General features: G+C 42.9%; 1 protein-coding gene across 8 annotated transcripts in view; it reads right to left on the bottom strand.

Moving 5' to 3' along the window:
- Nucleotides 1-22,548, bottom strand: part of kif21a (kinesin family member 21A) — a 67,866-nt gene that overhangs the window by 2,476 nt on the left and 42,842 nt on the right. For 2 of the 8 annotated variants that reach the window (XM_008291438.1, XM_008291461.1), the window contains 13 exons: nt 19,470-19,571; nt 18,872-19,037; nt 18,229-18,249; nt 17,445-17,502; nt 15,450-15,504; nt 15,150-15,352; nt 14,403-14,528; nt 4,039-4,175; nt 3,328-3,502; nt 2,831-2,995; nt 1,674-1,791; nt 1,320-1,490; nt 618-817 (listed from right to left, as the gene is read on the bottom strand). In XM_008291438.1, the coding sequence (XP_008289660.1) occupies nt 618-817; nt 1,320-1,490; nt 1,674-1,791; nt 2,831-2,995; nt 3,328-3,502; nt 4,039-4,175; nt 14,403-14,528; nt 15,150-15,352; nt 15,450-15,504; nt 17,445-17,502; nt 18,229-18,249; nt 18,872-19,037; nt 19,470-19,571 (1,697 nt within the window). The remainder of the gene's footprint in view (nt 1-617; nt 818-1,319; nt 1,491-1,673; nt 1,792-2,830; nt 2,996-3,327; nt 3,503-4,038; nt 4,176-14,402; nt 14,529-15,149; nt 15,353-15,449; nt 15,505-17,444; nt 17,503-18,228; nt 18,250-18,871; nt 19,038-19,469; nt 19,572-22,548) is intronic. The other 6 variants (XM_008291445.1, XM_008291470.1, XM_008291479.1 and 3 more) reach the window with 3 other exon arrangements.

Raw genomic sequence — 22,548 nt, 5'->3', positions numbered from 1 at the left:
ATTATATTAATCTCACATTATTTCATATTTTGATAATTTGGTGCTACTCTCCTCACCTTTTATTATTATCTTAATCTCACATTATTATCTTAAGGCATAATCAACACAATTGATAAACAATGGCAACATGAGAAAGCGCAAGTGGAGACAGGATTTGGTGGTTTGTGTATTTCTCTGTCACAAGCAGGTATCTGCAGGAGGGAGCAACTGAGGGTGCAGAGTGGCAAGTCTCTGCACCTACAACATGGTGAAAGAAGGCTCAAGGACACGGAGGGGCCAATCAGCTAGCTGCAACACATTCTGTGCACATTCTCATGTAATAGTATGAGTACACTGGATCAGGGCGAGGCAGTCAGTCAGACTTCGTGCCCTGACATTAACTTTGTTGGTGTTAGGGTGAGAAGTTTGATCCAGAGCTCTGTATGCTTATTCAACTATCTGATACATAAATACATTGAGTGAGACATACATACCTTCTGCTATTGCTTCGTTAAACGAATGCGCAGGAGCTATCTCACACATAGTGTAATTTCTGGTAGATTGAGATTCAGCAGTACAAGGATCCTAAAACTAACTGGTCGCCAACATGTATGTGTCGGTGTATGTGTGAGACTCACTCGGAGGCGGTGAACAGGTGGCTGCTGTTGGCAGAGATGCCGTTGATGGGGCTCTCATGACCCTTGAGCTCCCCGAGAGTCCCCAGTGTGTCTGTGTGCCACAGCTTGAGCACCCCACCTCTGCAGCCGCTCAGTAAGGCCGGGGAGCCGGGGACAACGCCCAGAGCGCAAACCCAGTCACGGTGAGCGTTCGGGACTTGCTAAGGGATGAGATTGATTGTGTAATTAATAAACACAATTTCATGAGTGATTTTTCCAATTCTAACTCATGATAGAAATAGTACGTCCATAGTATATGAGAAGATGTTTTTATAAATGATGACATAGACACAGTAACTGGTTTTGGGTAGGCAAACACAGAATAATTTTTGATGTACCATATTGGCCATTATGAGACACAAAATGTGACTGAAAGGTGAAGGGATATGGTTCATCTTAGGAACAGATTTTACTGCAGGTTTTCAAAGCTCCACTTTTAATGCTGCTGAGAAGAATGGTCTTCTTTACTGTTACAAATATACCAGGAGAAACTGTCTGGAGTAATATTCTCTTGTAATAATTAGCTAAAGTTAAAGCTAGCCATGTCTTTAGTTCTATTTTTAAAAAAAAGAAAACTGACAAAGAATTGTGCATTTAATGAAAGCTCTGCATGACTCTTTCCATACTATGTTCTTTATGTTTACCACCTTACTCATCCACTACCTGCAGAAGGTCCTTGCGGTCCAGGTCCCACTTCTTGATGCCGTTGTCTCGGGAGCCGCTGAAGAAAATGTCCCCCTGGACCACCAGTGACTCGATACCATCGTAATGTGGTGGTTCAAAGTTATGTGTAGGACTGATGCTCCCCAGAGAACCTTCAGTCACATCAAACAGCTGCAACAGTCAAAACACCACATTGTTAAAAAAAGAGTGACATGCATTTTGTGAAATGCTTTGCTGTGAAATAAAAGGGCATTTCTCTCTAAATACGTAAACCTCTTTGCCCTGGGGCTCACTAGGAGCATGCTGTATGTCAAGAGAAGGTGTGTTAAATGCAGGAATCACTGTAAAACACACCTTGATGTAATGGTCCTTAGACCCAGTGATCACCAGGTCCTGGTTGTTTCCGGACTGATCCACAGTCAGACACATTACTGGACCAAGATGACCAGTGAGTTTTCCAGTGGATGCAAACCTGACAGAAAAAAAAAAAATCAATAACTTAAATGCCAGTGTCTAATTTTGTCCTGCTACAACCATTGGGAGGAAAGCCTAAATGACACCTATTTTCATGAAATTAAATTGCAGATTTACTCATTGTGGTATTTAACAATAAATAATTCACTCAAGGTAAAGTGCACCATGTGGATAAACAAGGTTTGTGAATTAAGTTTGCAGTGTTTTGGTCTCAGTGCAAGTTACAGCGTGTTCTTACAGGTTATATTGATGTAGAGTTATTTTAATCATCCAGAGCATCAGGTATGAGCTGTTTTTATTTTCTACGATCAGCAATGAGGTAATTCATCAAAGTAAATACCAGCTGGTGGTCAGAAATGGATGACAGCTTTGGATTGGATGCTTGTCAGGCTTTCATGATGAATTGAGTCCTCTAAGTGTGCAGCGAAAAGAGATGCTTTGTATTTATCATGGTGTGTGTTTTGCATTTGAAAATGTTACTGCGGTATCAGGGGGAGTGAAGAACAAATGGTGGGAATGATAAACAGATTGTCTGCATGGCTCATGTAAGTCTGGGTGTCGACATGCAATACTTCAGACAAACACAAGTTCTTTGTACTGACATTTTCTTACAGTAAAAATACTTCAGTTACTGTAGCATCTAATTGTTAAATGTAATGTCACATTGAAACTACATCTTAAATGACATATTGGTGTTATTTGATCTAACATAGCAAGTTGGTGATACACTTGCTACTTGTTACGATACAGTTTGTCCTAATGTTTAAATAATCTATCTAGGAAAAAAGCTTCTGGGCATACAATCATACAGTTTAACAGGATGAACTACGTGTTGGTGACACTACATGAAAACAATCTGTAAAAAAAAAAAAAAAAAAAAAAAAAAAGATCTAACAGTTGTTAAAGTATTTCACAATAGATAAACTGTTAGACCAGACTGACTGACATTTCCATGTCTAAAAGCCACCCTGCTGACTATTAGAGACTGCTGCTGCCTTGGTGTTCATTACAGTGTTATCTTTAGTGCCTTTGCTCACCTTCTCAGGTCCCAGACTCTGACCGAGTTACCAGCAGCAGCGTACAGAACTGTCCCATTGGGGTTGAGGGCGATCTGGTTGATCTGGTTCTCTCCTGCTGGGATGGTGACCGTCCGGCTGGTGTTAGACGCACAGGCGTCCCCAACATTAACCTGCCCAGAGGACCTGGAGACATGTGGATGACACATGAATAAACATGCAACAAATAGTTTGGGGGTAAAGAGGAAAAGTTGCACCTTATAATGATGTACTTAGGTATAAATGACCTTTAAGGCTAAAATACAAGATGTTTTGTTTAAAAAGTGATTGTCACATTTTTTACGTTGGAGAAATCCTAAAGAAATGGATAAAAGTTACTCTGAAGACAAAAACAGATCAACAGATTTACAAAACTAATGAACTGTTCAGCAATATATCTGGGAAATGCGGAGGCTCCTCTGAACATTGAAAAAGGTTTTCCAGACTGCAGTTTGATCTGCAGAGCCAGTCCAACTCACGTTAGCATTCGGATGCACTTGGCCGAATCCCGGATGTCCCAGACTTTGATGTAGGAAGTGGAGACCGTGAAGACTAAACTGGAGCTGTAGCGGACTGACACCACATTGTTGGGATGACCAGCCAGGGACATTATCTCTTGACCTGTTACCAGATTCCACACCTTACAGGTCCGGTCTGCAAGAAAAGACAGAGTTGGCCATTCTCATCACTATTTATTACGACATTAGAAACACTGGAAGCGTTCTGAGAGGACGATGTGTTAACTGGAGCAACAGAGTAGAGCTAAAGAACAAGACCAGTGGAAAGGAATTAACCTGGAGAAAGACAAAACCTACTTTAATTAATAACAAAACCAAATACAGGAGCTACTTAGCATCTGTAAGGATTACATGCGCAATTTATTCTAGTTAAATGACAAACAATTTACCTTTATTTATTATCTGTAAAAGCTCCTTTACCATAAGAACTTTGTTATATGTACGATGTCATTTCATTTCATCACCTCGTTTATCCACATACTGTGCATATGACAATCTTAATTAATCCCTGTCAGGTTTTATTTGCTGCTATATAACAGACTAACAGCATGTCAAAATGTAATAAATTACCAGAGCTAGAACAAGGAGACACGTGAGGAATACTGATTAGAGGTGAAGTAAGAGAGAAGAGGTGAAGCAAGGACAGAAGGAGGAAAGATTGTGGTCAATAACCTTTGGATCCGGTGAACAGAAGGTCATCAGTGCAGTCGACGCATAAAACAGCTTTACTGTGTCCCTCGGCCACGTGGACACACTGTAAAGTTGCAGACCGGCTGCTTTTTGTGGATGGTACTGGGTTAATGACACCCCTGGAAAACACACACAAACATGACAATCAAAAGAAAGCAACATGGACATAACCTTGTCGTATAATCTAAATGCAGCACAGATATAAATCACACCCCAACAACTAAAGTCATGCACAATATGCAGCTCTTGTGGCCGTTTAGCACTATGCTGCAAATCAAAAATAGAAACAGATGAAAATAACAGTTGGAAAAACATAAGACAGCCGTGGAACGTGTAACCCTTGTTGTGCTGAAAAGAAACAATAGACAAGCCAGGAATTTAAAAATACCCATGTACATTGAGCTTGTAATAGATAAAAACACCAAAAGAGCTACAGACAGACATTTGCTGAAAACCAGCATTGTTGGCTCATCAGGGACTGCAAGTTCAATAGCATCACAGGAACCCTGATCAATCACTAACTTGCTGCTCATGTTGACAAATAGGCCTTTGACAGTGTAACTGTACAATCGCTACACTCCCAACAGTCGTAGCTATCAGTATCAGTGAAGCAGCAGGATGCAATGGTGGCGTACATCACATCCAGACGTCAATATTGAGCATCTGTGAATGGCTGAGGTTTAAAAGGCCTACAGTGTGAAGAATAAAAGCTTCACTGAAGAGAAAGAGGCGAATGAATAGAGAGGATTACTGTGGGTTCAGGCTCAATACCAGTAATAAGCCTGACATGATGACACTGTTTGTGTTTATTGTAATTATCTGCTGATCCCAGAAAGGATATCCATTCAATGACTAACCACTTAAACCGCTTTTCTTTCGGATAACTCTTGCACAAGGCCGATACAGCAGTGAGGAATAAAACCCCAGGGAGGATCTGGTTACACGAAAGTCTGATGAACTGCTCTGCAGCCTTGATGTTTGTCTGTACACATAATGCAGGTAGTGATCAGGAAAGAGTGGAATCCCACCACGTGACTGTATTCAAGAATCATATTTGCCCAGTACACCAAAAGTGAAATTCCACTAAACCATATGCCAAATCAATGTAAAACGTTGTACTTGTGTGGATTGGAGAAAGGAGGGGAAATGTAGCGGAGGATTTTGTTGGAGGACACATGGAGGCATCCAACCATCCTAGAGGGAAAGAGAGTATATATAGAATATATATATACATATTCCTGAGAACAGACTAGCTATTGATTACATGACTTCCTATTCCTAATTTTTTCTCCATTATTAAATATGAGGTACAACGTAATGTCGAGAGGAGCTACTAAAGTGTGCTTGTATGTATACATGGATTAAATTTAAAAACAGAATTTTATAGTTAAAGTTGCTCCTAGTATATAATGAGCACAAAGGACTATGTTCTGTAGATTTAAATATTTTCTGACTTCCAGGCTATACACCAGCACACTTTGATAGTCATCGTGCAGAAAGTTGAAACTCTCGTAAAGCATGTCCCATCAAGATAATCGGTATAGAAGAATTTTTAAAGTTTTGTTTCCCACAACAAAATAAAATAAAATTTAAAAAAACCTTTGTGTGTGTAATGTGGAATGTTGAGGCTGCTGGTGCACACACACACAGAGTAGACTTTACAGTGAAGGAGGAGACCAGCAGGTAACATATTGGCATTTTTATAGATTCTGACAGGGAAGGCCGATGCACTTTTAAAAATTGTAATCAGTCTATTGAACTTTTTTTTTTTTTGTGAAAGATATATCGGAGCAATTATTATTTAAAGCAGACTAAATTTGTATAATACTTGAAAGGAGCAATATGTAAGAATTTTACAGACAATCCTTGCTCATAACTGCAACAGTGCATTACCATGCAACAGTGTACCACTGAATGAAAACAACATGTTTACTGTGATGGATTACCTGTCTGTTTAAATTATTTTTCTTTTATATTGCACACAGTGAAATGAATGGAATATAATGGAGACATGGAAGATGAAAAACACATAGATTTGCCACAACATTAAAACCACGACAGGCGCAGTGAATAGCCCTGAATGTCCCGTTACAATGTCATCGATCAACGGGTGGGATTTATTGCAGCAAGCCAACAGGGAAGCTGATGTGTTGGACATAGGACAAATAGGCGGGACATATAACATGAGTGACTTTGATAAGGACCAAATTGTGGTGGTTTGACGAAAACAGCAGGTCTTAAGGCAGGAGTGGGCAATCCGGGTCCTCAAGGGCCACAGTCCTGCATGTTGTAGATGTTTCCCTCTTCCAACACGCCTGATTCAAATGATCAGCTCATCATCAAGCTCTGCAGAAGCCTGAAAACGATCCTGATCATTTGAATCAGGTGTGTTGGAAGAGGGAAACATCTAAAACATGCAGGATTGTGGCCCTCGAGGACCAGGATTGCCCACCCCTGTCTTAAGGGGTGTTCCTGGTATGCGGTGGTCAGTAGCTACCAAAAGAGGCTCAAGGAAGGACAACTGGTGAACTCACAATCAGGTCATGAGCGCTTACGGCTCAGTGATACATGTGGGGAACAAAAGCTGATGCGCTCCGTTGAGACACAAGAGTTTATATCACAAACTGCTGAAAATCGTAACGCTATTATGATAGAGAGGTGTTCGAACACATAGTGCAGCTTGATGCATATGGATAAAGGTATACAGCTGCATCTGTTCAGAGTGCCTACGGCGACCTTCATCTGGTAACAAAAGCACCTAGAACGGGCATGTGAGCGTCAGAACGGGACCATGGATCAACGGAAAAAGGTGGCCGGGTCATGAATCACATTTTCTTTTATGTCATGTAGATGGCCTCATTTACAAGGAGAAAAGATGGCAGCAGGAACAATATAAGCCAATGGTGGCAGTGTGATACTCTGGGCAACGTTGTGCTGAGAAATCTTGGGTCCTGGCATTCAGGTGGATGTTTGACCTGTTGAAGACCACGTATACTCCTTGCTAGTAACGGTGTTGTCTGATGGCAGCAGCCTCTTTCAGCGGTATAATGCCCCCTGCCACATTGCAAACATTGCTTTGAAACAGCTAAAGGAACATGAGACGAAGTTCAAGGTGTTGATTTGGCCTCCAAATTCCTCAGATCTCAATCTGCTCAAGCAATCTGTGGGACATACTCAAGTTGGATGTTTGAAGGCTCGGCCTCGCAGCTTCCAAGACTGAAAGGATTTGCTGCTGATGTCTTGGTGCTTGATACCACAGGACACCTTCAGAGGGCTTCTGGAGTACATGCCTCGATGGGTCAGAGCTGTTGGTGGCGTGATATTAGACAGGTAGTTTTAATGTGATTGGTGCAAATCTTTGGTCCCATCATATGCTTTGCAAAATTGTCAAAAGCATTGTGTATGTAATTGGGCCAAGAAAGCAAAACCACTGGAATGGTCTTGACTGCTTTCAGGAAACTTCATGGGTGCGCCTCGTCACTTGAGATTTCAAGGAAATGACTGACAATAACCATCTAAGTGATTACAGCACTACTTTGATAAAACTGTTTTTTTTAATACCTCAACATTACACTCCAAAATCTACATATTTTCATATTTCTACACATCCACATGTACTCCCTCCTGTGTACATGGACACAAAATATCTACAGTAACTTGAGTCACTGGCCAGAATTTGACAAATTGACATATTTTGAAGTGCAGTGTGCCTCCCTGCTCCTCCTTAGCATCTTTTACCAACTCTAATCTGAGTCTCTGGCAGGCTCGTGTCAATTTTACTTATCTCTGGTTCTTACTTATCCCACAGGACATTTACAGCATGCCCCAGATACCCTGTCATAAAACTAAACATGGTGATGAGGCTATTTGGATTAGCTGTCGCGGAGAAAGTAAGTGGTGGGCTGTGACGGAGGACAGTAGTGCTGCCAATAAAGCTGCAGCATAATTAAGGTGTATGCTAAGCTGTTACTGTTACAAACTGTTAACAGAAGTGTGGGAGGACTATATGAGGACAGAAGGGAGACACATATGCTGCATTCATTTCATATTGAACAACAGGATGACTTGACAGTAAAGTGTTCTCACTCATCTAAAGCAATGTGACACCAATGAAGTTTCCTGCTCAATGTGATTTGTGAGGTTTATCAGTTTGTGGATACTGTAGGACACTATCATTCTGTAAAGATATGCAGTCATGAAAGTTTCTGCTTCAGCAGAGCTCCACTAAATCATGTCTTATCGCTTTCTACATGTCATTTTCTTTATTTTGTTTTAAAGCCTAACACATACCAGGGATTTAGTAGACTTACTTGATTAAAAGCATCAGCTAAATGAAAGTCAACTTATTTATTCTTATTCATTCGAAAACAACAAATCAAATTCTTTACAAATCTGTCCAGCAAACAACAACCTCTATTCTCAGATTAATGTTGATTAACGACAGCTTTGGAAAAGAAATCTGAACACTGTCATTTTTGAGTGAAACGAATACAAGGGCAGAAATCATATTAGCAAAATACATCATATGTCAAAATATGCTACTGTCAACAGCTGTTTAAGCCGAACAATGGCCAGGCTTGTGTGAAGCTATAACGGTCATTGCTCACCAGAAGAAAAAAAAAAAAAAAAAAAACGGGGGATGGTTGAAAAATAAGGACACTCTCCTTTAAAAATGTCACAGTGAGCCTGAGGGTGGAGCCAGAATAAATACCATGTTGTAGCTGACAGGGTTTATCCTGGCAGCCCAGTGGTCAAAACACAAGAAGTTCACTCCTGCAATCCCGGAAACCTCGTCATTGGTCATTTCCTTTTCTTTCTCCACGACTGCTGCCTCTGTGTTCTGCTAAAAATAAAAGCTAAAATTTTAAACCATCTTTCAAGATGAATAGCGGTCCACTCTGTATCTGTGTAATTGCAAAGTGCAATACCATAAAAATGATTTTTTTTGTGTGCTGTAAAGAAAATGTAGAAATACACTCTATGTTGTGCATCTGACATATGACATGAATGCAGCAATATTCAGTTCACACTGGCCACATGCGCTCACACACTGACCATGCGTGTAGGGGTGCAGATTGAATGTACAGTAAATGTTGTTTCAAGCCGGCAAACAACTAATGTGCACAAAGTATAGAGGTAAACATTTGCACGTGATGCCAACCGTGGCCTAAAACACATTTACATATGATGGAGTTATCAAATATATTAAATGATCCACTACATCCCATCACTGTATCCTGAGGCAGGATTGCAGGAAGAAGAAATTATATTTTAAACGTTATCATCACATTATTGTTTAGTAGATACAGAGCCAATCTTCTAATACTCGGCATATTTTTCTATTTCAGTCTCATAGAGAATTTGCTGATCAGACAAAGAGAAAGGGCAGTGTTCCCTCTCAGTCGATTCATTCGGTACAACACATATAGTGTCAATATCACGCCCTGCGTGACCTTACTGAAGACACCTCCATTTAAGGCAGATGATCTGTGATGACATATGTGAGGCCCTGCCTACACATACAAATACAAATACCTGTCATCACAGTCATCCCTCAGTTCTTACGCTCTTCACCTCGCTCAGAACACCTCACGGGCTAGCTAGCTACCGCTAGTTATTTCTGTTTTCTAAGGCTACTGCCGGCTTGAAATTGGTTTAACTGCTTTTGTTGGTGTAAACCACCGCTACTACTGTAGTGAGTGTGGCTGATCGCGGAGCGCTGATTTCGAGTTTTTTTTTTTTTTGCTAAAGTCGTGTGCTTTGTGTCTCCATATGAGCACCAAGCCTAATGCTGTGTTCACATCAGATGCGAATTCATCGCGCTATTCGCGCGTTAAGCGCGTATTTGGACGCGTGTGTGCACTGAGCTTACTCGCTTCATTCGCGCGTATAAATCGCGTCAATCGCGCGTCAAGATTTGTGTCTGAATGTGTCATTGGCGCGACGGACACGTTCCAGACGCCGGATCCATGGGATCTCCTAGTGACACACACAGATCGAGGAATTCCCCCAACTTCTCCAGGAGCTGCGCCTGGATGACGGCCGCTTCCAGCGCTGTGTTCGGCTGATCCGGACCCAGTTTGACTACCTGTTGGAGAGGATCGGTACCAGGATATCCCTCCAGGATACTAACTACAGGCGCTCGCTGTCATAGAGCGATGTTTTTTCCGTGCCACACACAACAACACGGACGAGCGGCCGCCAGCAGGAGTACGCTGACCACAGCGACGGGGAGCCAGCGGAGGTTTATCCCGCTAGCATTGCGATAGCTAGCAACTCGGCTCGCTAGCTGGCTAAGTTGAAGGGTATCATTCTTGTGTGTGAACGGGAGGAGAGGGACAGCCCGTCTGCTGAGCACTGAGATCTGCCTTGGCCAGTAATGTAACTGCTTATCTCCTGGGGTGAACAAATCAATCAGTATTCACAGTGTAGTTGCAAAAATGAATGAATCATGTTGTTGACGTCACCAGAGAATCTCAACGCTGATTGACCATCGCGGCGCATCTGATCGCAGAAGTTCAGATTTTTCAACTTTCTCTCTAGACTCCCGTCTAAATCGCGTCAAATGCTCGTCAAACTCGCTCAATTCGCGTCAATCGCGCCGCGGGACATTTTCTCGCGTCTAATCGCGTCTTCACATTGACTTTACATGTAAATCATTCACGCAAATGATTTTACTCGTGTCTAGTGTGAACACAGCATTAGTCTAGGAAGAAGTCTTCAGTTCGCCCCTGTCCTCAGGGGTGTGGCTTCTCCCTGCACGACAAAGACCAGCACGAAGCGAGTTCTGCCGCCAGCTTCGGCGTTCAACCCTTGACAGACGGGTCGCATTTCTGGAAAAGGTGCTGGACAAGGAGAGGTTCCTGGTCGAAGTCCCCGCTGCTAGTTGGGCAGACCATATGCAGTATGTTGACGGGTTAGCTGAGCTCGAGCCAGAGCCCTCCGAGGGAGCTAGTCAGTCATTCGGCAGCCCACCATGATGACTATGACGCGTTGGACATCAGGTTGGACATTCATGGTTTATAGGACGATGAGGGTTTGTTGTCAGGTCGCCAGCTAGCCGCGATGATAATTCCTTCTTCTCCCTGTTTCACAGAGCCAGTTTTCTCCTGAGCCAGCGACGGTGAAAAACAGCCTGCCCATGTACCCAGACTTTGTCTCGGAATTGACCTCGACATGGAGCAAACCCCTATCCACCCGCGTCACCATGCCCGTCTATGGACACTATTTAGACTTGATCAGCGCTGAGAAAGCTGGTCTGGTTAATCCACCGCCTATGGAGCTGTCCCTGGCTCCGTCCCACAAGCACGGTGTGGGCGGCCCCACAACTCTCCCGTCCAAGCACTGCAGGTTCTCTGCTTCACAGCTGGAGAAAATTTACAAAGCTCAGGCAGACACAGTGCACGCACTGAGCTCCGTTACCATGCTGCAAATATACCAGGCTTTGTGTTTGTCGGAGCTGGGGTCTCTGATGCCCCCGACAGCCCGCTGGCACCTCTCCTCGACGAAGTCAGAGTCGCTACAGACTACATTCTTCGAGTTTCCCACGGTGCAGCGCTCTCCCTTGTAGAGGGATGGCTTCCAGCGTCGTGGCACAGAGACACCTGTGGCTGACACTGTCTGTTGTCCCGGATAGACAGAGCCATGTATCTGGATGAGACAGTCTCCAGTGAGAGCCTGTTTGGTCAATCGCTGGACTCCATCCAGGCAAAATTTGAGCTGAGGAAGAAGCAGACAGAGGCTCTGCGCAGCATCATTCCCAGGCATGATGCGAAGCCTAAATCCTCCTCCAGCTCTCGCACACCTGTAGCTTCACAACCACCTCCCAAGAGAGCAGCGCTACCCACAAGCTAAGGCTCCTGGCCAATGAAGCTGCAGCCGCCCGCTCAAACTCCACGCCATTCTGCTTGGAGAAAGGGCCCTTCTCCAGGCCTCCAGAGAAATCTGGAGCCAAGGAGGAAGAACAACCAGTCATCCTAACCTGGGGACTGAGAAGAGAGGGGCTCCAGCAGCAGGGAGACACTGCTGCCCCTCATGTGTTGCCACCCAAGAGGCACCTTCTATGTTATGTTCAGGGTTTCAGTCCCAAATGGCGCTTCACTCCCCTAACAGTCTCCCAAGCACATTTCCCCCATACACATAAATGCACTTGTGTTGTCTCAAGGAGCCCCCAGTTTGGGTGCTTTGAATGTTTCTCATGTGACCATAACAAATGTTCACAATGTTTGCTATTCTTTCAGTGCCCCAATAAAGGTGCCTTCTGTTCTTTGCAAAAACTTTAATGTTCAAGGGTTGAATCAAATAAAGAATTCTCTGTCTTTTAAAAAAAAATGCAGAGCAGATACAAAAGTGCAGTCAGGGGACGCCATTCCCTGCCGACACACGAGAGGGCAACAGCCCTCCACCTACAGTGCTCCAAGTCAGTCGACTGGCAGGACCATAGATATGTATAATAAAGGCTAGACGTCTTAAGGTGGAGTCTTGAACGGGATCACCCTTCGGCCATCTTGATTCGATGTTGCCGGATTTACAAATGGTTTGGTTTCTTACAAACATTACCAACATGGCTACAATTCAAATTACAAAAATACAAATCAAATATAAAATAATTAAAATACAAATTGTTGCTGGGCGTGAGTGTAACATAGTTATTAATATGTGCAGTGTTATAACTACACCTCTGACGTGTATAACAAATCAAACTGTTTGAAAATCGGCAGAAGATTGAGCAAGTTATGGTTATTTAAAAAGTACATGCAACACTACAACACAATGTTATGGGTGAGCAAGCGCACCGTATCAAGATGGCCACCAGTGTGGCCGTGCGATTATACATATCTATGGCCTTTATCATACATATTTACCAAAGGTCATCCCTGCAGCTTACAGCTCTATGGCCTTCAAGCTCTTGAGCTTTTGCCCACCTCCTTTTGCATCCGAGGAGCAGATGAGGTTGCATTCATTGTGTCCTGTGCGTACTCTACGCACCCATATTGACCGTACTCAGAGTGTGCGTTCATGTGACCAATTATTTGTCTATTTCGCTAATCCAGCCAGAGGTAAGGTCCTGTTCAAACAGTGGCTTTCTCACTGGATTGTGGAAGCGATTTCCCTGGCCTACGGCAGCAGAAGCCTCCCTTTGCCCCACAGTGTGAGGGCATATTCTACCAGGGGCATGGAAACATCGTGGGCAGTATTTAAAGGTGCCTATAAGTGATGTTTGTGCTGCAGCTAGCTGGTCACCTCCGCACACTTTTGTGCGGTTTTATTGTTTGAACGTGACAGCCCCTTTGATGGCTCAGTCTGTCCTTTCTGCTGGGTCCACCATGCACTAGAGTGCTGAGGGCTAGACTCTTGTTCGGTAGCTGCATTGCAGGGCATGTATACATGTCCCATACTATATGTGTTGTACCGAGTGAATCAACTGAAAGGAAACAAAATTTTATGTCAATAATTTCTGTTCCCTGAATGAGAGGAATGAGGTACAACACTCGGTTGCCCCGCAGCACAGCTGGGCTTGGTGAAGAGCGGCTATCGAACTGAGGGATGACTGTGATGACAGGTATTTATATGTGTAGGCAGGGCCTAACGTATGTCATCACAGATCATCTGCCGTAAAGGCGTGAATAGAGGTGTCTTCAGTAAGGTCATGTGGGGCGTGATATCACATACCATATGTGTACCTCGTTCCTCTCCTTCAGGGAACAGAAGTTTTTTGATTTCCTCAATAAGTAAAATGCAGATCATAAGGGCTGCAAGGTTGCGCAGTTGGTAGCACTGTTGCCTCGCAGCAAGAAGGTGGGGCACCAGGATCTTTCTGCGTGTTCTCTCTGGGTTCTCCTGCTTCCTCCCACACAGTCCAAAAACATGTTGAGGTTAATTGGTGATTCTAAATTGTCCGTAGGTGTGAATGTGAGTGTAGCCCTGTGATAGATTGGCAACCTGTCTTTGCTCTAAGTTGGCTGGGATAGCCTTCCCCCCTCACCCTAGTGAGGATTAAGCAGTGTATAGATAATGGATGGATAAAGACATCAGAAGCGGAGGAACTGATTAGCAAGTTGAACACTGAATTTGAGTCAAAGCTTCCAGAAACAGAAAGAGAAATCATCAGTTATCACCATTATGGCTCAAAGGAGACACATAATATTTAGTTAGGTAGGAAAAGTATGACTTTAAATTCAGCAAAGAACTTGGCAGGTAAAAAAAAAAGACGCAGTGCATTATTGATCTAATTGACACGACATGCTTCTCCAAAGCAGGAAATCGAAAGGAAGAGTATTAGTAGAGTCAAAGTCAAGTTCGATTTTTTGGGCTTTGCAGCCCAAATGTTGGCAACAAGCTCTTACTGTTTAATTTCCTTGACCTTTGCCCTGTCAGCCGCTGCTTGTGCCTTGTCATAGGTCTTCCTGCGAGAAAGCGGGGAAGGCTCTGGAGCACGCTTTTCCACACCTGGCGAAGTTCTGGAGCCAGAACTGAGTGTTCAGTTTTATCACATTTTTCACAAACAACACAAAGACAGTATACAAAAATAATTATAAAACAACAGAAGGATGTGAAACTAAACAGAAAATAACGGCAACAATGAAGAAATGAGCATGTAGTACACACAGAAACACTGTTACCTGATATTTAAAGTCCCAAAACAGTGGTGGTTCTTCGCTAAGGTCATGTCTAATTATGAGGACACTGTTGGGTTTGTGCTGTGCTACAGTTTCCTAATAACTTCTGTGCCGATTCATCACCGCTAGCTAAAATTCTAACAAAAGTGAACGTGCACAGGTTTGAAGCATGGCCTGCCACAAGCTGGGTAAAGCAGTCTGGTTAGTATTTTTGAATTTAGTGTATAATTAGAAGGGTTGTTTTTGCAGGTGGACAGTAATGAAAAAGCCAAACAAACTTTAAGCTCTGCTAATCTCTTATATGACTTTTGTTGGAGGACTCAGTAAAGTGGAGTAAGGTAGGACCATTTATAAGCATGTTCGAGAAAAATAAACAATGAAGCAGAGAAAGTAGCAGCAAAATCAAACATGCAGGAAAGAAGGCAGGAAGGACCAATTAATCTGTTAGCAATAGAGTGCCGGGCCTGGACTTACATGCTGCCCATTTTAGAGGAAAAGCCAGGGGAGAGAGCTGTGTAGTCCCTGACTGAGGAGCCTGACAGGTCCATGTCTCCACCCCCGTCTGGTGTTTCAGCTAGTGGCAGCATCGGACTAGAGAAGTCAGCAGTGGGAGCGTCGGGGGCAGAGTCACTGTTTGCGTACAGCAACTCCATCTGAGTGGTAGTCCTCCTACGAGCCTGTACAGAACGCATATGTGAAAATCAGGACAGGAATGAATTAAGCAAACAATTTTTTTCTCTCCTTTGTAACACAAAACATACACACGATTAATACCTTATTTCTTGTTTTCGTCTCTCCACAGAGTTTCATGAGATCTGATGCCAAAGTGCTACAGGGAATATAGAAAAAATATATTCATAATAATGCTAAAAAATTGTATTAATACAAAGTATTATCTAAAAAATAACTTAAAATATACAACTCTGCATACAATAAAATCACTACATTTAGGGATAAAATAAACATAAAAAGATGCAACGTGAAAAATCTATTATACAAACAATACAACATTAAAAAATAATATATATTGAATATGTAATATTTAACAAACAAACATTACACAACACAAAATACAAACATATAACAACACAAGATAAAAACTTAATAATTAAAGGTATTTAAAAAGTATTCAATCCTCTTGAGTGAAGTTCTCCTTTTATTGCTTTCAACACCAAATCACAGTTAATATAATTTGGCTTTTTGGACAAGAAATAACAAAGAAAGTCACTTTAAAGACAAAGTGAAAATAGATTCACTTGTACATGTGGGAGACTCTAAAAGAAGGGTTAGGGTTAGGGTTTTTGATCTGATGAGTAAAAAACTGAGCATTTCGGCCATCAAATGAGATGCAGCAGACAACAAAAACTGCACGTCATCACAAATACACCATTCCCATGGAGGTGAATACTAACTAGTAACTCCTGCAGAGGATTCATAAGTGTCTTGGTGGCCTCCCTCACTAGTCTCCATCTTGTACACCCTCTCAGTTTTTGAAGACAGTCTGCTCTGGGCAGGTTTACACAGGTGCCATGTTCCTGACATTTCTTCCTGATAGATTTAATTGTACTCCTTGGGACATTCAGTGACTCAAAATCTAAAATTTCTTGTATCATCCAGCAACTTATAGTTCTCAATAACCTTTTAATCAAGTTTGTTGAAGTGTTCTTTTGTCATCTTGGTGTAGTTATAACCAGGAGTACTGATTCACCAGTGAGTGGACCTTCCAGATACAGGTGTCTTTGTACTGCGATCACTTGAGACGCATTCACTGCACTCAGACGACATGCATTTCACAAGTTGTGTGACTTCTAGCTGCAGGGTGGCGCAGTTGGTAGCACTGTTGCCTCGCAGCAAGAAGGTTGCCGGTTTGCGTCCCGGTGGGGACACCGGAATCTTTCTGCGTGGAGTTTGCATGTTCTCCCCGTGCAGCGTGGGTTCTCTCCGGGTTCTCCGGCTTCCTCCCACACAGTCCAAAAACATGTTGAGGCTAATTGGTGATTCTAAATTGTCCGTAGGTGTGAATGTGAGTGTGCTTGGTTGTCTGTCTCTAAGTGTAGCCCTGTGACAGCCTGTCCAGGGTGTCCCCTGCCTTCGCCCTAAGTCAGCTGGGATAGGCTCCAGCGCCCCCGCGACCCTAGTGAGGATTAAGCGGTGTATAGATAATGGATGGATGTGACTTCTAGCACCAGTTGGCTGTACCTGTGTTGAAATAAGTGAGTCACTTTAAAGGGGGTAAATAAATGTAATCACTAATTTTACAGTTTTTATTAATTGAAATTAGTTTGTTGAAATCTGTTTTCACTTTGAAATGAAAAGAGTTTTTAAAAAAAATCTGCAGTCAAATTATATTGACTCAACGTTGAAAAGCAATAACAGGGAAAAAAGTCTTTAAAACGGATGAACATTTTTTGAAGGTCGTGTAACAAACTCACACAATATGACATAAATACTGTATACAATAACCCAACACAACTACAACATAACATGACCCAATGTAAAATATAAACACATAATGTAGATGCAATAAATGTAAAATGACATTAAGTAGAAAAACAGACATTAACAAATATACCACAGTGAATTACAATATCCCTTACACAAAACAAAAATTAAAATTCCATCATTAAATCATACCATGTTATATATTAAAAGTAATATATAATAATAAAAATAATAAAGCATAAAATGGCAAAACATTAAAAAAAAACGTTAGGGCAACACAACTCATGACTGTAAAACCTATATATTAGAATCATAAAACATACTTACTTTCCCTCTGCAGAGGGGCTTTGGGCAGACTCATCACTGCTGCTATCATCTCCATTTTCTGTCAAATGAGATCAGTGAATAATATCAAGTGACGTAATAGCCCTCATCGCTGATAAGAATGCCTGAAGTGGATTGCCCAAGACTAAATTATTTTCCTCTTTTCCAATTTTTGCTTTTTTTTCTTAATTTTTTTTGTACAGCTCAAAATGGATGTAGAAAATGAACAAGGAAAGCAGATGAGGACGATGTCAGCGCAGTGCCATGCTGTTTTATTGACAAACTTGGTCCTCACTGAGTTCAATGGGGTCAAATGGATTGAAAAAAATGAGAGGTCCGAGGTCAGAGAGCAGTCAGATGGGCAAGGTTATAAAGAGAGATGTGTGGGGATTTAAGATGAAGGAAAAAGACCCAACGTGAGACAACAAGGTGGAGGAATGTGAGGAATCATTAGTCTGTTGCTCCTGATGGGGTCAGCTGGCCTATAGGGTCCGACAGAGCTAAAACATCCATGTTGTATGGTTCCTGTGGAAGGGTCTGGAGTTAGCAGGTGCTAAAGCATGGAGGCTGTAGCACATGTGAGCTGCGAGGAGAAGGAGGACGCGAAGGAGGAAGAGTGTATCCGGATAAGGACAGGGGAAGGGGTCAGCCAACAGATGGAGGGAAGCCTGACTGCGTTGCAACCTCATGCACCTCGTAATGTTATGTTTAGTTAGTTCTCAAAGTGCAAAGGGAAGGAACCATGCATTCATTACACAGATTAAAGGCTAATAATGGTTTCACTTACCAGCTGGGAGGTTACCTAGCTCTGTAAACATAAAAAAACAAAAAAAAAGAAAAAGAAAAAGAAAACATGGGGGAACAGAAAAAAGGCAATGCACAAATCAAAAACACAGTCCCCCGAAATTCTAAAAACAAAAACCAAAACAAACAAATAAACAAAAAAAAATGCACCAACTATAAACAGAGCATCCTACTGAACACAAGCTGGCAGAAATATATCAACACCATAAATCAAAGAATGGACAAAACGTTCTAACATCAACTCTAACATCTAAACATGGTTAGGAACTTGAACAGAATTTAACTGTGGAATTAATTGTCGTTTGTACAATATATAAGGCCAGCTTCTATTCAGGAGAAGGCAACAGGCAAGAGCATCTCAAAAGGCCCAATCATGCAGCTGACCAGTAACCCAGTCTACTTCCTGAAAGGGAAGTGCTTTGTTGCAGAGGCAACATGTTGATAGACTAACTTGTGGAAGAGAAACTTCATCATCATCCTCCCAGACTAAAATCTCAATCCCAATTTTGCTTGACAACATATCAGTGACACTTTCAGAAGGTGGGCTGGGTCATACCTGGGATCTGGTCTGTGTTTTGGGTCCGTAACTCCACTTCTACCTCATTCTGAACAAAGTATGTTTTTACCTTGCAGAGCGTTCCCCAGCAGCGCGTCCAGCTCAGGGTTAAACTCGGCCTTCTCCTTCAGCATGTGAAAGAGCAGCTGGTTCTGAGTGGCGCTGGTGATCTCAGTCTGTTTCAGTCTGCCCTCCATCACCTTCACCTGAGACTCCCTCTGAGCCGCCTGCAAACCCTGTAGAGGTCAGACAGTAGACGTGAACCGTGTTGGCATTATGACTCAAAACTAAAGAGCACATCTTATCTGTATTTAAATGTCTTTGTTGGAGTTTATGTATGGGATGTTGGACAGTCCATTTGGGAAATGACCTAATATCACACACAGTAACTTCCTATGCTGTAATGTTAAAATGTTTAAAGAGAGGTGTTGATTCAACTATATGATCACTGTAGAGGCTTCAGTTCGTGTTAATGCTGATCTGTACTGCTTTGTATTGACAAGTGTCTACATTATGTTGTCCATCCCATTTTACATCTACTAAGCAGGGTAAAAAACACGTGTCTAATGAAACACAGTTCACTCCTATTTGTTGCACTGTAGCCATAAGCACAGCGGTAGTGCTACTCTGACCGTACGGATGGGATTCTTCCTCATGAGTTCTAGTACCTTGTTAATTGCCATTGACATGAAGTGATCCAGCAGGAAACGAGACTCTGCCAGAGTGCAAGAGCCAATTACAGCAGAGACGTCAACTGTGTCACCTTCCTCCTGCGAAAAGAAATAGTGTGAAGTTTAACCTGTTAGGGTCCCATCAGTTGTCTATGATCACAGAATCACTCACTTCATACTATTAATAATATCTTTAAAAACCTGTGCTGCAGGGCACAGTTCAGCCATTACAACAAGCCAGGCCCAGATCTGACCATCTATTCTATGTTGCCATGGTGTCGTGACAGTGGCAGCCAGTTGTAGCGGCTCCTACCTACTTTCTGTGTTTTTGGCTATTTACTTTGGTTTGTCTTCCATCTTTTTAGCATTTCAGTTTCACACAGCTGTACCACATTTTTGTGGAAACAGTGGAGGTGCAGATGGTGATTATGTTGGTCTGTTTGCTCCCTTTTCTATGCTCGTGAACAGCTGTTGGCGCTGAGCCAGGCCAAGCCTCTGTCGTGGGAGAGACCGGACATCCTCGATGAGCTCCGCAGGAGGAAGAGGGGATGCAGGGCAGGAGTGAAGCGTCGGGAGAAGAGGAGACGCTACAAGCAGTCCGTCCGTCCATCATCATGGGCAACATGAGGTGTCTCCCTAACGGGCTGGAAGAGCTAACAGCTAACAGCGCTGAACCGGCTGCAGTGGGAGTATCGGGAGTGCAGCCTAATGTTGTTCACGGAGTCATGGCTCCAATCCAAAGTTACGAACTCACTCGTAACTTTGAATGGACTTCACATGGTCAGAGTGGACCGGCTGGGTCCGTTAGCGTTAAAGAGCAGTGCTGCATGAAGGATGTTGAACTAACACCCGCTGGTGTGTCGTTTTATGAGGGGGGCACGGCGGAAACTGCATGTTTCCAGACCTCTCGTCCCTTTATGGGAATTGTCGATTGTTTTGGATGCCCTCTTTAATCATCCTTTCGAGCTGATTGAGGGAGTGGGGCTGAAGTTTCTCTCGTTTAAGACGGCACTGCTTTTAGCTTTAACCACTGTCATGCATATGCCTTTTCCATCCACCCCTCTTGCTTACAGTGGGCTCCAGGGTTCACTAGGGTGTGTCTGCAGCCCATCCGGCTTTTGTGCCTAAGGTTATGGGACCGTTATACACATGTTCCTCAGTGGAGCTGTGGGCGTTTCACCCCCCACCATTTGCCTCAACAGAGGAACAGAAGCTAAACACCTTGTGCCCGGTACGTGCACTGAGGGTTTATGTGGACAGAACAGTGAGCTTCAGGAGATCTGACCAGCTGTATATATCTTGGGTCGGTTCTCGCAAAGGGAAACCTGTGTCGCAGCAAAGGTTGTCCCACTGGATCGCTGAGACTACAAAACTGTCCTACAGGTGTAGAGGTGCGCAGCCACTCGCGGGGGTGAGAGCGCATTCCACCAGGAGCATGGCCATGTCATGGGCCCTGTTTAAAGGGGTGTCAGTTCAGGATATCTGTGCTGCCGCCAGTTGGGCCACACCGAACACATTTGTGCGGTTTTATAGGCTGGATGTTGCTCAGCCCTTGCTGGCCCACGCAGTGCTGGGAGTAAGGGAGCTAGGTCCAACCTAGTGTCCTTCCCTGTTTCTCATGGCTTCGGGGTGCTTATGCAATCCGGGAGTGGGCTATATCTCCCATAGTGAAACACCAAGCGACGTTAGAAAAAGAACGTTGGGTTACTTAACGTAATCCCTGGTTCTTTGATAACAGAGTGAGGTGTTTCACCAACACATCCCTCCTTGCATGGACACGGAAAGAAATCTGTCCAGAATGAGTGAGGAGTGGTCGGTTGGCCGTAGCAATAGGAGGAGGTGTAGCCTAGAGCACAGCTCAACCGGTCTGTCACAGACAGATGTGTCATTGGAGCTCCCGCAGTTGGTCACGCCCAGGGCGATTCCCATAGTGAAACACCTCACTCTGTTATCAAAGAACCAGGGATTACGTTAAGTAACCCAAGGTTTTCGCACATGCTGGCGATTGCAGTTTACATCCCCTCCTCAGCTGATGCTGCTGCAGCCTGTGAACTCATCCGTAGTTCAGTGTCCCAGATGCAAACATCACACCTTCAGTCTCTGATCATCATCTCAGGAGACTTTAACCATACATCGCTCTCTACCACTCTCCCCGCATTCAGCCAGTATGTGGACTGCCCAACCGGAGACGGTGGGGCCTTGGACCTGCTGTGTGTGGACACCAGGATGCATATTACTTAATTGTTATTTTCTTGTACTTTCCATATTTTTGGATGTTGCTGTGCCGTGTAAATTTCCCCCAATGGGGGATCAATAAAGTATTCCATTCTATTCTATTCTATTCTATTCTATTCTATTCTATTCTATAAACCATCAACTCAATGCTGTTACTTTTGACACAATTGAAATTATCAAAAGCAATAATTTGATGCTTTATGTACTTTTCTTTTTTGATGCCGACTGCACTAACAATTCGTCCCTATTTTGGTGAATGAGATTGCTGGCAGACGTGTTGACTCTTTCCTGGCCAAACACAAACTCAGTTATTAGGTGGTGAATTGTGTGCAAAGCACTGTACCAGTGATGGCTGTAAAATGACAGACTGCAAATTTACAAATGTGATTGGAGAGATTGTTGCTGTGTCCCTCGTATTTAGTAATCTAGTGCAGAACAGAGGCATCGCTTAGAGTAAATAATGTAAAGCTATGCAAAGACAGGTTCCTTTGTCTGTGCATGCTTGGCAGTGTGCGACAAGACAACACTCCAACATATGATGTGCATATATTATGACTGTGATAAAACATTAATAGTTGTGTTTTTCTATGTAATGTGATGTTATGAATAAAGATGTTTGTGTTTTCACCTGAGCCTGGGATCACAAATTTTAAAATAACAAACAATGATGATGACAGTTTCTAAAAAATGTATTGGATAAATAGGTGAAATGTTCAAATTATTTTTTTCTTTTGACTTCTTGGTCTTTTAACTTTGAATATCATGTGATATTACTGCAGCATACATATCTGAAAAGCATGTGTTGTGTTAAAAAAATTATACCAAACACTTGCTACTACAT

Source organism: Stegastes partitus, unplaced genomic scaffold, assembly GCF_000690725.1.
Source record: "Stegastes partitus isolate 25-593 unplaced genomic scaffold, Stegastes_partitus-1.0.2 Scaffold17, whole genome shotgun sequence".
In the NCBI taxonomy this organism is placed as follows: Eukaryota; Metazoa; Chordata; class Actinopteri; family Pomacentridae; genus Stegastes; species Stegastes partitus.
Note: the sequence above shows the minus strand (reverse complement) of the source record. Positions and strands in the feature narration are given on the sequence as shown.